The 17,934-nt window shown below is 35.4% G+C and overlaps 1 protein-coding gene across 3 annotated transcripts in view; it reads left to right on the top strand.

The window, feature by feature from the left end:
* Positions 1–17,934, top strand: part of LOC132552634 (HEAT repeat-containing protein 5B-like) — a 61,621-nt gene that overhangs the window by 40,118 nt on the left and 3,569 nt on the right. For 2 of the 3 annotated variants that reach the window (XM_060216823.1, XM_060216821.1), the window contains exons 11-38: positions 517–628; positions 1,534–1,686; positions 2,390–2,489; positions 3,033–3,142; positions 3,608–3,771; positions 4,356–4,388; positions 7,515–7,589; positions 7,860–8,066; positions 8,506–8,574; positions 8,722–8,843; positions 9,109–9,268; positions 9,442–9,631; positions 9,786–9,955; positions 10,254–10,581; positions 11,312–11,444; positions 11,791–11,909; positions 12,225–12,328; positions 12,478–12,555; positions 12,828–12,896; positions 13,162–13,338; positions 13,806–13,986; positions 14,213–14,485; positions 14,658–14,820; positions 15,119–15,231; positions 15,398–15,706; positions 16,202–16,426; positions 16,659–16,810; positions 17,527–17,740. In XM_060216823.1, coding sequence (XP_060072806.1) covers positions 517–628; positions 1,534–1,686; positions 2,390–2,489; positions 3,033–3,142; positions 3,608–3,771; positions 4,356–4,388; positions 7,515–7,589; positions 7,860–8,066; positions 8,506–8,574; positions 8,722–8,843; positions 9,109–9,268; positions 9,442–9,631; positions 9,786–9,955; positions 10,254–10,581; positions 11,312–11,444; positions 11,791–11,909; positions 12,225–12,328; positions 12,478–12,555; positions 12,828–12,896; positions 13,162–13,338; positions 13,806–13,986; positions 14,213–14,485; positions 14,658–14,820; positions 15,119–15,231; positions 15,398–15,706; positions 16,202–16,426; positions 16,659–16,810; positions 17,527–17,740 — 4,303 coding nt within the window. The remainder of the gene's footprint in view (positions 1–516; positions 629–1,533; positions 1,687–2,389; positions 2,490–3,032; positions 3,143–3,607; positions 3,772–4,355; positions 4,389–7,514; positions 7,590–7,859; positions 8,067–8,505; positions 8,575–8,721; positions 8,844–9,108; positions 9,269–9,441; positions 9,632–9,785; positions 9,956–10,253; positions 10,582–11,311; positions 11,445–11,790; positions 11,910–12,224; positions 12,329–12,477; positions 12,556–12,827; positions 12,897–13,161; positions 13,339–13,805; positions 13,987–14,212; positions 14,486–14,657; positions 14,821–15,118; positions 15,232–15,397; positions 15,707–16,201; positions 16,427–16,658; positions 16,811–17,526; positions 17,741–17,934) is intronic. The other variant, XM_060216822.1, reaches the window with a different exon arrangement.

Here is a 17,934-nt window from a genome sequence, read left to right as displayed (position 1 = left end):
CATCCTACTGGTCAGGGTGTACCTGTGTCCACTTGGTAATGCTCATGTAAAAAAATGAATGGTCAATTAAGAGTAAATTTTAAGTTACTATTAAAGTAATGGAGAAGTTGATTAATTAAGTAACCTACTCACCTTAGTATTGCTATAAAAGGTGTACTGTACTTGAATGTATTAAGTTGTGTATTTACGACTTTGGAATGTCAGACGGAACCAATAATCATCAAACATCTGTTAGCTCTCAAAAGTACATTTTCCTCATTAAACAGATCGGCTGAGCAGTTTCATTTTGTTCAATTTTCTTGCAGGTATTTTTTTTTTCCTTATTCTCATTTTATCGGGCTGTTATCAAAAGCATCCTAATTTTCTTAATTAATTTTGGCTTATGAATTTTTAATCTTTTGAAAATTATTGGTCTATGATGAAAAATCTCTAAATCAGTTTAATGCTTTCTTGATCATGTTGAAATTGCTTCTCATTTTATAGCAGTGTTTATTGATTTTATCAACTGTTTTACAGCACTTGTTCAGCATAGCTGAGGAGTTACTGCGGACAGCGTCACAGAACAGTCGTCTTTCATTACAGCGAACACAGTCTGGGTGGCTGCTGCTGGGCTCACTAATGACACTAGGTATAGACATCGCTACATCTCTGTGCTGACATAAAATTGTGTTAAACGTCACAGGAACTTTTATCAGATTTTCTAGACCCAATCAGCCTGTTTAGTGATCACCTAACGTGTTTTAATTATTTAGCATAGCATTTTCTTCTTGGTGTCTAACACCATGACTGTTCTCTCTGAAGTATTTACCCAATCGTCTTTAGCTACAAAGAAGTACAATGAGATGTCTTTAGTTTACATGTTGAGATATACCCTTGACACCCAAAGATATAAATTGGTGATTCTGAGTTCCGTTATAGAAAACTTTACTGCTCCACATATTGAATGTGTTTAATGAATTAATGTTTGTTTAAAAATAAAAGTACTTTTGAACTTACTGTTTAATATATAACTATATGTCTGTGCATACTGTATACCATATAGCCAGTATTTTCACAGGGATGATATTTTCGCTATTTTGCAACACATTGATTTGACCTCAGAAATTAGATTTATGAAAAATGAGACATGTTTTAGATATTCTTTTGTATTCAGACTGCGAAATTCTACATTCATTAAATTATTTTTCAATCGTGTTTTGACCTGTGGAAATTACCAGCCGCATGGTAACCAAATATCAGTCTGCACTTGATCTAGTCGACCTTTAAGATTATGAAACAGAATATACACAGATCACCAAAAAGTCTGGTAACTATAATCCCTGTCTTTTAATTCCTCTAGGTAAGAGATATGTACATGATCATAATCTTTAACTACCCAAATCTTTCATGTATGTAAGTACTTCTTTAATGTAATAATTTCCCATTCAGGTGCCCCTACCCTACAGTAGTAAGGCACCACTTTCTTGGTCATCAGTTCATAGACATGTACCATGGTTTAGTAACCCTACTTACACTTCGAGTCTCTCCTTCTAGGCCCCCCTGTTGTGAGGAACCACCTGCCACGTATGCTGTTGTTATGGAGGAATGCATTCCCCAGGTCCACCAAGGAACTAGAGGCAGAAAAAATCCGAGGAGATTCCTTTACATGGCAGGTCACACTTGAGGCTCGTGCAGGTGCCCTTGGGGGTGAGTTTTAAACTACAAAGCTGTGCTCATACATAATGACTATGTGAAGTTACATAAGCATTAGAATGTATTAAGTAACAAAGTTTTTGGAAGTGATTTCATAATCCCAAACCTGAATGTGTATTTAAATTAAAATTCAATCTTATCACTAAAGGATGTGGGATAAGTGATTTCATAATCCCAAACCTGAATGTGTATTTAAATAAGAATTAAATCTTATCACTAAAGCATGTGATATAAGTGGAACATGTACTTTATAGGTTTGAATGTTTTAAAACATCTTGTACATGGACTGATATTAAACTGGATTTGGTGTAAATATTCATCTCTTGAGTTTTGTAAAGAGGAGATAAAACAAAACATAATACTTAATCAGACAAGAATAATCTCCAGTTGGAGAAATTTCCGAAAACCATGATCCTGCTAAAATCATATGTGTGCTGATGTTCATCTTCTTGGCTTCAGGAGGATACCTAGTAGTATACAGAGGTCTCTTAAAAAGTTGGAAACAACTAAAAACCAATAAAAAGAATAAGAACTCTTGAAGCCAGGTAGGCTATTAGCATATTCTACTTTTCGGCAAAAAGCTGTAGAAAAAGTAGAATATACTCTTTGCAGACCTGGCTGCAGGTGTTGGTGTTCTTTTTTTAATTTCTTAAGATGCGAAACTCAAATTAATTGATGTCGTCTTGTTTTATCTTAGCCATGTATAGCTTCCTGCAGCACTGTCGTGAACTTGTCACAGAGGATGTAATTCGACGATTGTTGGCGCCACTGGAATGTGCTCTTCTGATGTTTTCACAGTAGGTTCTAATCACAGTCGGTGGAAACCTATATATATTATTAACATGGCGTGACTTTGATCACCAATCAATAATGAATACTGTGCTGCTAGCAGTAACACTTGCATAATTACATAACCAGTGTTGCATGCCCAGTACAATGCTGGTTTATAATGTACAGTAGTGTTACACATCAAAGATTAATTACACTAGTGTTAATACCAGCGTGTTGGAATGTTGGTATTGATTTTCTGGACATTAAACAAAAACAATATATTAATGAAGTATGCTTGATTAGTAATTTGATTAACAGTGTACATTTTTGTTTTTGTTTTTTTGTATCAGTGTTCTTCAAATTGGCCAGTGTCAACCTTTTTTTCATTAAATTTGATATATAAACAGCTCATGTGAAGGAGTGTAGTTTTCTGTGTATAAACCTTAAAAAAAAAAGATTTTGAAGATTCTAACAAATACTAATAATATTTGAAAGACTTTTCATTCATTGGATCATAAGAATTGCTTAAACTGGTTTAAATAATAACCTACCTTGTTCATCCTAACCAGCTTACCAGGTGTGATCAAACACTATGGCACCCAGCTGAAAGCCTGTGCTGCCATGGTTCGACTGCGGCTCTATGATGTCCTTTGTCTATTGCCTCCAGAGTCGTTTGAAGGTACGGGGGTAAAAAGGTCTTTCAGAACTATAGAACCAATGTAGTGAAATAAGCAGTGAAATAGAATTCAGCCATTGTGTGTTTGATTAAGATTTCTTTGATCAAATTGTAAAGTTTGAAATCAGACCTGTATGATGGATAGTGATCTTTTGTACTCTGTAACAACACAAATACCAGGAGTATTCAGGATAGCAATAAAAAGATACAAATGATACGAATATCAAGAATAATGTCAAAAACAAAAAAGACTGCAATTTGTTGAAGAAGGATGTAGTGCTGAATATTGAATGTATAAATTGTGAGTTAAGTACAATATCGAGAAATACCAAATAAAAGTAAAAATCTAACTAATGATAATCATTAATAAACTTAATTACCATAAATTTGTTTGATCCCCTGTTCCAGTCTAAGTTTTATTTCTCAGCCATTCATACTGTATTACAATATAAACATGTTTTTCCACAGGCACATACACTATGTTACTGAGGGAACTAGTGGCCGAGTTCACACTAACAGACAATCCTGCCAACACCACTACTTCACTGCTGCGGTCAATGTGTCATGTGGACGATAGCGTTATTCTGGGCTCATGGCTACAGGAGACTGACCACAAGGCTATAGAGGACCAGGTAAGACAAACTGATCAGAACATCACCCCTGACCAGATCACAAGTTGTGCGGTCAGTATGCTACAGATTTTGCACAGCTATAGAGTGTGTTGTATAATACTGATTTCAAATTATTTGAATACTTCTATGAAACAGCTTTCATTAAAACTCCACAGTACAGACTTTTGTTGAAACAAGTTTTATTGAAAAATATTTTCAAAGAAAGAAATTTTACGTCAACCATGAGATATCACTTTAATCATTAATGAAATATCACTACTTTTTTCTTGACACATAAAATTTGGAGATGATTTCTTTTTCAATTTTCAAATATGATCTCAGATTTCACATGATTTAAGAGAATACTAAAGAACCATTATTAACAGAGTTAGAAATTAGAAGATTCCACAAAAAACCATCTTTAGCTTTAAACTTTACTGTGGTGTTTACAAGGATATGGATTTGCACAGAATTAGCTTCTATTGATATCATAATTATGTTAGCCTGTTTTGAAATTGACACGTTTGATTAATGGTACAGAGAAAATTTGCAGTCTCACACCTTCCTTTTTTTCCGATATATTTAGTTGACTGTTATGATTTTAGTTTGAACCCAATCGTAAAGTGGATAAAGACATAGTAAGTATTTTGGGAGCCATGTCTTGACCACTGATAGCCATCTTGGTTTTTGATGCGGGAATGCACAATGGTTTTTTTACAACATTGTTTTCTTTAGATTTATTGTCTTTAAAAATGCATGGAGACCATTAGCATATTTTGCCAGATTTTTGTCCTGATTAGTCGGGAAAATCCTGTGTGAGGAATGTCATCAATTTCCATGTTTGCCTAACATGTGTCAAATAAAGCCGATATTCTAACATATGCCTCAGATTGTCCTTTACAATATATCAATGAAGAAAGTAACGTCAAGGAAGGAAGCGTTCCACTACATGTTACTAGTAAAAGAATTCATTATCCAAGCTTATAATAGTGCAAATACAGCATGTATGCTTCAGCAATAGCAAAGATTTTAGATTAATTTGACAGATATAATATTATAGTTACAGTTATAATAACCTGTATTAATGACACGTGTGGCAGCAGAATCATGGATAGCTTTATTGACATTTAATGTGACAGTGTATTTATGGAAACAGAAGAACCTAACTTGACTGACATTGAGTATGATTGTGAAATTATGGAATGAGGAGAATCTGTCTTTACTGACATCAAGTAGGACAGTGTAATTATGGAAACAGGAGAACCTGTCTTTACTGACATTAAGTATGACAGTGTGATTATGGAAATAGGAAACCTGTCTTAATGACATTGAGTATGACAGTTTAATTATGGAAACAGAAGAACTTGTGTTTGCTGACATTAAGTATGACAGTGAAATTATGGAAACAGAAGAACTTGTCTTTGCTGACATTAAGTAGGAAAGTGTAATTATGGAAACAGGAGAATCTGTCTTTACTGACATAAAGTAGGACATTGTAATTATGGAAACAGGAGAACCTGTCTTTACTGACATTGAGTATGACAGTTTAATTATGGAAACAGAAGAACTTGTCTTGACTGACATTAAGTATGACTGTGTAACTATGGAAACACAAGAACCTTGTCTTTACTGACATAAAGTATGACAGTGAAATTATGGAAACAGAAGAACTTGTCTTGACTGACATAAAGTATGACAGTGAAATTATGGAAACAGGAGAACCTGTCTTGTCTGACATTAAGTATGACAGTGTAATTATGGAATTAGGAAAACCTGTCTTGACTGACATTAAGTATGACAGTGTAATTATGGAAACAGGAGAACCTGTCTTGACTGACATTAAGTATGACAGTGAAATTATGGAAACAGAAGCACTTGTCTTGACTGACATTAAGTATGACTGTGTAACTATGGAAACACAAGAACCTTGTCTTTACTGACATTAAGTATGACAGTGAAATTATGGAAACAGGAGAACCTGTCTTGTCTGACATTAAGTATGACAGTGTAATTATGGAAATAGGAAAACCTGTCTTGACTGACATTAAGTATGACAGTGTAATTATGGAAACAGGAAAACCTGTCTTGACTGACATTAAGTATGACAGTGTAATTATGGAAACAGGAGAACCTGTCTTGACTGACATTAAGTATGACAGTGTAATTATGGAAACAGGAGAACCTGTCTAGACCGACATTAAGTATGACTGTTTTACTATGGAAACACAAGAACCTGTCTTGACTGACATTAAGTATGACAGTGTAATTATGGAAACAGGAGAACCTGTCTAGACCGACATTAAGTATGACTGTGTAACTATGGAAACACAAGAACCTTGTCTTGACTGACATTTACAGTGACTTTTAAATCAGAATAACTGGATCATTTAATAATATTTAAATGTTTATCAATAGCTTTTCATGTTTATAAAGAAGGAAGAACCAGCAGTTATACTGTCAAATATTTAAACAGTATTTTACCCAATATACAGATACATCTTATAATCCTGTGTCAGTAAAGATTTTGTTATAATAGATACAAGTTTTTAATACTTGTGTGACCAGACAAATATAGAAATAAAGATTATCAGGCTCCTCTACAAGTGCTCTATCATCTCTCCCTGTAATATCCACATGTATGGTTCTGTTCATGTGGAGTCCTACATTGTGTGAAAATGATCATACAACATATATCATTAAAGCCCATATCATCAATATCATGACCTGACCCATACAGTTGTACAGGCCTAAGATTAAATACTCGCAGGAGATAGTTTGATTTGCTGGTGATTGGTGTTTTAAGTTTCAGTAGAATCAAATGCTATGTAGATTATTTGAAGCATTAGTACAGGTAAAAATGAATGAATACATCTTGAACTGTTCTGACTGACACCTTTGTCCTAGTTTCCTTATCTTTGCGGGTCTTTGAGAGTTTTTCATCCTGAGACTGTAAGTTTCCTCTGTATACTGTATCTAACTGCTGTAATCTTTTCCTCAGTCTCCTGTGGCTTTTGCATGTCCATACTTGATATAGACAACCTTCACATCAGAAATATATTTCCCCGACTGACAGTTCATCTGTACATTTATACAGACATCAAAACATCCAGATTTGCCTTTGTATTTTGTCAGCATTTTGATTTCTGATCAGAATATTTTGCATGACATGATCACTTTCACCAAGGATTCAATTCTGTCCGTTATCTCACATAAATAATGGTTTGAATCTCAGTCTCACAATGGAATGAAGCCATAACAGATCCAAAAATTAGGACTAACTGCATTTTTGAAGTGATTGTTGTGACCATGTCTTGTTGCTTATATATACCATACAGAGTTCAACACTCAGAAAGTGAAATAATCCTCCGACCTATGTGACATCGGTCCTTGACCTTTATGTCATTGGTCCTTGACCTTTATGTCATTGGCCCTTGACCTTTATGTGACCTTTGTATTTTTGAATGAGAGTATTTCAAGAGTTGTGTAACTCTGCAATACTAAATCCAGATAATTCTCAGAAGAAGCATTAGCTTTAAAAAGGAAATTTTCATCATAAAGTGATTATATTTTTTAATAAAACTATTTAGATCACTAATAAGAGATGTTGCAGCAACCCAGAACACATTTTTATGGAAATTTCATTTCTATAGCATTATCATATTATAACAAAAATTATCATCTCTTATTTAAGATACATTTTGTTTCCTATACAGCACTGGAGTATTAGTCATATTAGAAGCGTATATGAGTGTTTAATTTTATAGTTGCAGCCTAACAGTGCGTCAGGTTCTGGAGCCCTAGAGCATGATTCACAGTCACTATACGCACGTTATCCCCCTGTAAGTATATTACTCCTGATACACACAAGATATTATTAAAAGTTATTGCCTTCAATTAATTAATAAGTGTATATTTTCTTATGTTCACTTAAAATATTACATGAACTAGTTGCTTGAGCGTAACTCTTAGAAAAGAAACAGCAGTCGTTCATACAAGATAAAGGATAAAGAAATTGACTGATAAATATGATTTTGAACACATTTTGATTTTTTTTATGTTAATTTTTTTTTTAACTTTTTTATACAATAAACATCGATATTCCTTTACAGAGTGAACCAATTCCAGGTCCCCTTCCTCTGGGTGTGGCTGTGATTGACAGCTCTGTAAAGCTGTATGGTCTAGTTTTTCCTCGGGTGGCTAACAAACACAGATACCAAATGCTGCAGCACTTCAATGAGTGTATAAAGCAGGCTAAGGCATCACGTCAACAGGCAGTACAGATGAATATTTTCACTGCTGTACTCTGTGCTCTCAAGGTAACAATTACAACTCCCTAACAGTTGATATAAAAAAAGAGAGTGGGGAGGGGTTGTATTTTCTAATGGAAATAGACTTCACAAGATTATAGCTCTGCAGAATTATATGAAATATTGACTTGTGTGAAGGATCTTGATTTTTTTATATGCTAAATCAATTGAAAAGGGGATACGTTTCAAATTATGGCTACAAAATGCATAAATACAGATAACCTTGTCCAAGAAATCTATGAATCTAATATGAGATAAGATATGGTTATGAGTGATCAAACTGTGTTTACATTTTTTAACTACATAACCCAAGTTCTGATACTTGATACTGTGTACATTTGTTCCTTATTGTGGAAGACTGTATTCAGGAACAAGTTGGTAGATGACGATTTTGTCACAATATTAAGGTGAATGTTTTGTTGATATGCTTTTTCATCCATCTCTACAGAGTCTTTCTGATACAAAATCCAGTATGGGGCCTGATGAGGTGAAAAAAGCTGCATTTAATCTTATCATGGTAAGTTTACCATCCAATTATCATCCATTTTAATTCATCCGGTTTATTATTGTGTATTGTATGTGAGCAGAGCCAACTTTATCCTGTCTTTTGTATGTGAATGTGGCAAATCTTTCCCTATATATTAATGTGTACTGTTTATTACAGGGAGCCCTGAGCAGTACCAACCCCATTTTAAGATGTGCTGCTGGAGAGGCATTAGGTCGCATGGCACAAGTGGTGGGCGACAGTCGCTTTATTGCAGACATGGCCCAGTACAGCTTTAACAGGTACACAGCTTTTCTGTGTCAGTCGGTGAAACAATCATTCTGTTTTGAACTGTAGGTGTGGTCTTAGTAGCTTTGTAATTGAATTTTTTTTTAGTTGATAAAAAACTTTCTTGTCAAGAGATTAAATCTTTCTGTAAATTAACATTAAATTTTCTTTCCATGAATTAGAAACTTGTTGTAAATATAATTAATATATTTTGTGATATCAGTTGTTGAGACATCTGGAAATCAAATGGAATTGATTGATATTTTCATTTTATTTCAGTTTAAAATCAGCACGAGATGTGGTCAGCAGAACAGGTCATTCCTTGGCCCTGGGTTGCCTCCACAGATATGTTGGGGGTATGGGGTCTGGTCAGCACCTCAACACCAGTGTTAGCATCCTGCTAGCTCTGGCTCAGGACTTCAACTCTCCTGTGGTACAGGTAGGTAGTCAGCATGTAAAGTCAAGACAGAAATAAAAAAAAAAAATACAAAATCAAACAATGATAGACAAAACGGTTGTTTTCATTAAAATCCTGTATGATAAAGTATCCTGTATTTGAACACTAATTGTAGTTATCCAACATTTTTCTCACATATTTCTTCCTTGATGTAGGTTTGGGCATTACATGCCTTGGCCCTGATTGCTGACTCTGGGGGACCTATGTTCCGTAGCTATGTGGAGCCCACACTATCTCTAGTGTTGCAGTTACTACTGTCGGTTCCACCATCTACTGTGGATGTCCATCAGTGTCTTGGCAAGTGTCTCTCTGCCCTCATCACATCTATAGGTCCAGAGCTACAGGGTAAGTATACCAATATATCTAAATCACCTACAGTGTAATCAAATTGAAAGATATTTATTTTTTTGATGGTTCAAAGAAAGATGGCAGTTACTAAGAGTTGATAATTACCTTTTTCAGGAAACAGTTACTAAGAGTTGATAATTACCTTTTTCAGGAAACAGTGGGTCAATTGCCACAGCACGACTTTACTGTCTGGTGTGCTGTGCCATTATGCAGGACCATCCTGACTCCCTGGTGCAGGCTGAAGCCATTGCCTGTCTACAACAGCTTCACATGTTTGCACCACGTCATGTCAACCTCACCTCTCTTGTCCCTCATCTCTGTGTAAGTAGTGTAGGAAACTATTGGACTCCCAACTAGGACTGCATGGTAAACAATGACTGTCAATTTGAGCTAAATATCGGCTACATTTTAACTAGCCATGGTATAATTTTGTAATTAAACATGAGTTTTGATGGGGATACTCCATGAGCTGAAAAAAAAACCCAACATAATTCAGATCTGCATTAAAGGCGAAACTGAACACAAAAAATGACATTTCATGTGAAAAATGTTTCTTTGTCTTTTAAAACAGAACTTGTTTTGCTCAAGTTAATAATATCAAACATTAACCTTTATATAGGAAACACTCAAGAGTGCCCATTTACTGTTACGAAGAGCTGCTGTTGCCTGTCTACGCCAGTTGGTCACACGAGAGGCAGAGGAAGTCAGCGAACAGGCTCTCAAAGTTGTCCATGAGACGAATAGTCTTTACTCAGCACCTGCCACAGCTGCTTCAGTCAATGAAAATGGTGTGGAGGGACAGCTATATGGCATGCTTGACACAGAGATCGACGGCAAGTTGATCTCAGATGTACAAGACACATTGGTCAGTCTGCTTCAATCCCTTGCCACTCGCAACCTCACACGCTGGCTCATGTTACTGAAGGAGGTGTTGTCAGCCTCAACAGGTAAACACAAATTTTCTAGTTCTCTTATTTGTCAGTCTGTCTGGTTCAGAAAGTTTTCTTGATTTAATATGTCAGATTACAACAGACTTTTTCATATAAAAGACAGTGTTGAGGTAGAGCATCATCCAGCATCTAATTTATGGATAAAGATATTTTTACATGATAAAAGACTGTAAATCCTTTGCTGAGCTCATTATTGTTGAAAATATTTCCAAAATCCTTTCTCTTACAGGTAAAAAAGTCATTGTAAAGAATTACTGTATAATCATTATTTTTCGTTGGGGATTTATTTTCGTTCATTTTGAGAGCACTCTTCATCCACGAATTTATAGTCCACAAGATGTTAGATTAGTTTAAGTAGATTTGTTGATCTATATTTGTCCATGAGATCAGGTGTCTACAAAGTAATGATTTTTCAAAACCACAAAATAAAGTTCCTCAAAAACATGTGATTTTACAGTGAAGTATAGCCAGTTATTTTACTGTGAAAGATAATTCCACTATTTCACAATATATTGATATAACTGCAAACAATTTCATTTGTGATATAATGAGACACATATGGACATTTGTTAAATACAATTTGATCCTATTAAAGCAAATTTCGAAAATTTTCACCCTTGAAAATTACAATCTAAATGGTATCTTGTAACTGAACCTCCAACCAAATCAAATTTATGGTCAACATACTTAACTGTGCTGCTTTAGTAACCATCTTGTTGTCTTGCAGACACAACCAGTAGTTTACAAGAAGGAACCGTGGATGGTGATGAAGACAAGGATGAGGAGTATGAAGATGAGGATGCTGAGTTTGAATTCAAGGCTACAGAAGCTGATGTTACACATCCAACAGTTGCTCCTAGGTACAGAATCCCAGAAACAGATATTATTACAAGTGTAACTGTTTAAAATGTCACAACTTTGCACACATATTTATTTGTATGTTTTTTTTTTCTCTAAAACTGCCATTGGTGAAAATAATGAACCATGCTCATGGATAGTTTCCTCTTCATTCATATAAGTAATATTTGCCATGAACTCATGGCGATGGATACAGAAAAATTTTGAAATGAACGATGGAATTTTCTCTGCAGTTAGAATTTGATCTCAAAAATTGTATTTAACTTGTATATGATTGTTTCACATTGGCTATAGAAAAACTTATATCAATTGTGAATGTCATTAATGTTGCTGTTTTTATCTGGATAGATGGCCCACACGAGTGTTTGCCACAGACTGCTTGAGAAAGATCATCATAGCGTGTGAAGTAGATGAAACTCACTACAACCTAGAGAAAGCAAGGGAACTGAAAGCAAAGACAAATAATGGTAAGGGGAGTCCATACATCCATGCTTTAGATTGTTATCAAAGTATTTGCCAAGCTAGAAGCTGAAATGTTTGAAGATGGTGTCTTAAATACATGGTATAAATACCATACTTTTGAACTGTTTTGGGTACATATAATTTGCTAGGTTCAAATGTATAATTTTTCTATAAGTTTGAGTAACATTCAGATATGTGGCATTCTACTGTAATGATAATTCTCACTCTACATTCAACCGTTATATACTAAAATGTCTTGCATCCATGTATTAATGTTGCATCTGTGATCTATAGTTATGTATCAATATCCACTCTTTCAGTGAACTTCTTAGTGCTACACCTGTCTGAGTTGGTGCGGATGGCATTCATTGCTGCCACGTCTGACAGTAACCAGTTGAGGTTGGCAGGCTTGTCAGCACTACAGGTATGTTTTAACTTCAGAAATGAAATTTCTTTGAAGGAATTTTTATATTCTCATGGACATATTACATTCTTAAGAAATTTTTATTTATTGTGAATGAAATCAAGTCTGTTAATCACAGTATTTTCATTATGATCTCTGTATTGTGACAGGATGTGATAACAAAGTTTGCAGCTGTACCAGAACCAGAGTTTCCTGGTCATGTGATATTAGAGCAGTACCAAGCACAGGTAGGGTTCTAATATTGTTGTAGGGATATAGGTTGAATGTTCATCTTTTGTAATACTACCATATAATCTACTATAAGATTTAGTATAGGCCTAAATAGTTCAGAAGGTCTGATAGTGCCAAGAGAATGATAAACTAACATTGGAACATTGATAACCTCAAACTATGGACACTGTATTTATTTTCCTTTTTCACTCCCAGAATGAAACACATAGTCATAAACTTTAGATTTCTATTTGACAATAGTTAAAACAAGAATGTTAATTTGTTTTAGGTAAGTGCTGCCCTGCGGCCAGCTTTCTCTCAGGACACGCCCTCAGATGTTACAGCTGCTGCTTGTGATGTAAGTTTATACAATAACAGTTATTCTACAAGTGTCTTTAATAATAAATCAATATGAATTTATTCCTCTGATTGTAAACTGAACTAGATGTACTGAAAGGATATGCTTTGATTTTATGAACTGAAGCTCAGTTATTTGTAGACAACTTTGTTTTTTTTAGATTGAACATTTAGGTAATTGGTTGGAAGTTCTCAACTAAAAAGTAAAAGATATTAGTTTCAAAGTTAGATAAAATGTTTTCTAACCATATATTTGCCTTTAAAAGGTGTGCAGTACATGGATAGGTAGTGGTGTTGCACGTGACCTTAACGACCTGCGGAGGGTTCACCAACTTTTAGTGTCTTCATTGGCCAAAATGAATGCTGGGAAATCACAGTCTATGTTGTATAATGAGAGTGCTGTTACCATGGAGAAGTTGGCAGTATTACGAGCATGGGCTGAGGTGAGACTTTACAGGAGTAAGATAGTGTTAGACTCTCTGTATGTCAAGAATTTAAAAATGTTTCATTTGAAGTTTTTTTTTTAGATTATCTAGATAGATGTTCAAACAAAAAATGAGATAGAAAATTTGGTGCTAGTGTCATCAGAGAAATGTTCTGTGGAGAAGTGAACCATCTTACAATAAATAGTAGTGTTGACATATTGGAGAATACAATATGATAGAAATATACTGCTTCAGGACAAACAAAAATTTTCTGGGTAATATGTACCAATGGGATACAAGAAACTTAATTCACAATAATAAAGCAGCTTAGATTGATGTTAATACAGCATTCCAACATGTTCCAACATTTGTTTTCCTTATATACCTAAACATCAGTAAAAATTGTTTGACATTTAATTTATTTTCGTTTATGTTGTGTATTAAAAGAGTAAGGTAATTACAGTATGTTTTGTAACTTATTCCAGGTCTATATAGTTGCTGTGGAACGAGAGAAGACAATTCAACCAAAGGCTAAGAATGAGGAAGATGAGTTTGGTGACAGTGCCAGAGAAAGTCTGTTGTCTCTGGTACAGCCAGAGTTACCCACACTCAGTCAGAACTGGTTCAATGCTCTTAAGGACCATGCCTATCTATCATTGCCTCCAGGTAAATTTCAAGCTCTACTCCCATTTTCAAGGATATTAACTTTACCTATATGTTCAAGAGGGGGAAGATATTCTCTTCTTTTTCCTTTCACTTGGTGAATTTAATTTCATCAGCTATTCTTTGATTCAACAGATTGAAATGATCTGTGGGATTTATTTCTTCCTCTAATTTTTTTTTTCTGAGTGGAAATTAATTGGACATCAAGTTAAATTTTGCACTGTTTCAGAATACTCTGGGCAGCTCCCATCCGATGGTGGTATGTTTTACCATCCTGAGACAGTGGACTCAGCTCGTCCTCACTACAAAAAGTCATGGCCATCCATCCTTCATGCTCTAGCAATCTGGCTTGATGAATCATCTTTCTTGCAAGTAGAAAAAGACCACAGCAATGAAGCTGCCAATGAGAAGAAGCCAGGAGGGCTTTCTCTAGCACCAGCCAATGCTCCAGCTAACATGAACCCAGATCAGATTAATGCAGACAGATTATATCTTATTCTGGGTACGAACTGCAAATATTCAGCAAAGAATAAAAATACATATAAAACGGAAATCAATTTGTTGATTGTAACTGAATGTAAAATCTTGATTTTAAAATAAATCTAAAAATTGTTCTTTGTATTTAAAAATGATGGAAGATATGAAGTCGATAATAAGAATTGACTCTATTCCAGGTATTTGTATGGAAGCACTGTCCAGTAATATCATCGTTATGTCAGAACACATGGTAAACAGTTGCTTGAAAGCCTTGTATGCCCTTCTGAATCCCAGCTGGCCCCGTAAGGCTATGGGTGAGGACCCAGTGCTGTCACGCGAACTCCTTAATGTCATGCACAGGTAAGGCAATAGCATTTTTATTCTTCTTCTTCTGATACAAGTCACTTTTCTTGGTTTCCTGTAGTTTTAGCTGATAGCTGTGAAATAATTGGTAAAGGAAATCTTGAACAGTAATGTTAAATTAGTTGAGAATTGATGGGATTACAGTTTCTTTTTAGATTTTAGGATAAGGTTGTATACAAATGATCACACAAGAATATGTGCAATAAGTCCATGATTCTCCAACTGTAAGGAATCTGTAAATTTTGATCTTATGTATAAGATGGGTGAGTCATGTTTGATCATTTTGACTTGACAGAACAATGTTGACAAAAGACAGCATCAGCACACAGCTTCTGGCTATTGAGGTGGTAAAGCAAGTACTATGTGCAGCCAGAGAAAACCTCGACAACGAGAAGATCAAAATCAAAGGTAGGAAAGCTAGATTAGAAGGAGACAATTTTTCTTTGTGACAAAACTTACAGATTTAGTTGTGAATAAATCAGTTTCTGCATTTAATGTTATGAATGTAAAAGAAGTATGTCACTGTAGTGTATGTATATGTTACATAGAATATTTATCTCAATCACCGTTACAGAAAAGGAGATTGAGACTCCAGTAAGCACTGCTAGCAGTACAGATTCCATGGACACAACAGACAGTACCCTACAGTTAGGGGAAGGAGGCGAGGCTGGGGATATTGTACCCGGCAAGTCTGTGGTATACGCCACCCTTGAGGTGTGTCTGTGTGCCATCTCTCGCCAAATCCCTGCCCTCAACCCCTCCACCCCTAGTACAGGCTTCCAGGTTCCCACAAGGCTCACCAAGATGTCGGACGAATCCTGTCAGCTCATTGCCAACACAGTCCTCATCCTTACAGAACTACCAAACCTGTGTTCTCCTCAAGGTACTCTTTTCAACTTTTGATTAAATGCAGTGTAATTGCAATGGTTTTATAGTTATATGTGTTTTCAAACAGTTTGAAGATTGGGATTTTAATTGTTAAATAATGATAAGTTCTTATGGGGATATTTTTATCAGATGTGTCGGCTTAAGGGTGGCAATGATCTTTTGACAATTGATTTTAAGGCTCCATTTGATGATATTAAAGAAGAATCTTGCATATGTTTGAGATCATACATAACTTTAAACACTTATCAGTGGTACTGACTGATAAAAAAAAAACTAATTTGCAGAACTTAAATTTAAACATGAAACTTTGTATGGCATCAAACCTGCCTGTAATACCTGTACCTATATAGGTCACTATAGAATCAGTGGAATAGACTCTATGTTTCTGTAATTATGTTGTAGCCAGAAAATAAATGTTTTAAAGTTGACATGTAATTAGTGGCAGGATGACCAGATCTTTGATAATCATTGTGTTACTTGTTGCCTCCAGGGAGTGTAGCTATCCTGCCAACAGTGTTACATCTTGTAACAGGAGTGTTGCGAGAGCTGTCGGCAAAGTCGTCAGAACGTCGGTCACCTGTAGTGGTCAGTGCCTGTCTTAGCTCCCTCAAGGCTCTGTGTTCCTCACCACTGACATCTGATGAAGCAGTGTCAGACAGTTGGATACAGCTGCTGCAGAGTGCTTTAGCTACTGTTCTTCACTATGCAAAACCATGTAAGTATAACATGTTTGTGTCAATTATGTAGCTCAATCAGTCTTATTTAACATTTGAAAACTTACACACACATCCAATATTTAACATATGGTTTTGTGATCTCCGTCACAACCAATCCTTTCTTATACTGAATTTATTGGAATATCTCCAAAATTTTGTCTTCTCTATTTATCTTGAGAAACTGAAGCTTGATTTCATTTGCTTATTTCTTGATTTGATCTTGTATGACAGCTGAAGAGAAGCCCGGGATGGAGGATGTGACACTTCTAGGAGTTATTACAGTTTTCATTGCCTGTGCTCCCCACCAAGTAGCCAACATACCTTCTCTCAAGAATCAATGTGTTCAAGTGTTCAAGGATACCTGGGATTCTGACAGTAATGAGGTGAGTTCAGGTGTTCAAAAATACCTGGGATTCTGATAGAAATGAGGTGAGTTCAGGTGTTCAAAAATACCTGGGATTCTGATAGAAATGAGGTGAGTTCAGGTGTTCAAAAATACCTGGGATTCTGATAGAAATGAATGGAGCACAGGTGTTCAAAAATACCTGGGATTCTGATAGAAATGAATGAAGAACAGTTGTTCAGAAATACCTGGGATTCTGATGATTGAGGTGAATACAGGTGTTCAAAGATACGTGGGATTCTGATAGAAATGAATGGAGTACAGGTGTTCAGAAATACCTGGGATTCTGATAGAAATGAACGAAGTACTGGTGTTCAAAAATACCTGGGATTCTGATGATTGAGGTGAATACAGGTGTTCAAAGATACATGGGATTCTGATAGAAATGGTGTTTAAAAATAACTGGGATTTTGATGGTATCCAGGTGAGTATAAGTGTTTAGAGATATTGCAGATTTTGATAGTAATGTCGTGAGTTCAGGTATTCAAAGATACTTAGAACTTGGGTGTTAATAAGGAATGTCTATTAAAGTTTTGATATATTAAACTTCATATGCCATTAATATCTGCACAAGATTAAATTTGAAATCGGTACTTACATTTGAAAAAGAATTGTAAATCGATGGAATTTTGCTCTGAAACAGCGTACATTTATACATGATATTTTTGTATGGAAAATGCTGTGACGATTTTACAGGTGAAACTGAAGTGTGTCCAGATGTTTACGTCAGTGATACAACACCTTGACCGTGACAGTGCCACGCCTTATATACGTAATGTCGCTTCCAAGATCCTGGAATACCTGTGCAACATCAGTGAGAACAAACACAACATTGACTCAGAAATTAACCTCATCAAGGGTTCTATACACATGGCCGTGTCACTAGTGGCGATTGCTGAAGAATCCCGACGTGAGTACTAGTAGAGGCATGGTTATAATACAGATATTTCATGTTGTAGCTGGTGTGTTTTAGCCACTCAGGTTTACTACAGGATAAAAACAAGTTCACTGTAGATGTTATGAACAGGTACTTTTAATGGGGCTGTGCTGAAAATGTTAAATGTAACTTTACATATTAGATACTAAAGATCAACACCCCCAAAT

Source organism: Ylistrum balloti, unplaced genomic scaffold, assembly GCF_031769215.1.
Source record: "Ylistrum balloti isolate Yb309-2 unplaced genomic scaffold, AGI_CSIRO_Ybal_v1 Utg370264, whole genome shotgun sequence".
NCBI lineage: Eukaryota > Metazoa > Mollusca > Bivalvia > Pectinida > Pectinidae > Ylistrum > Ylistrum balloti.
The sequence above is the reverse complement of the archived record's forward strand: the minus strand, read 5'-3'. Positions and strand labels throughout refer to the sequence as shown.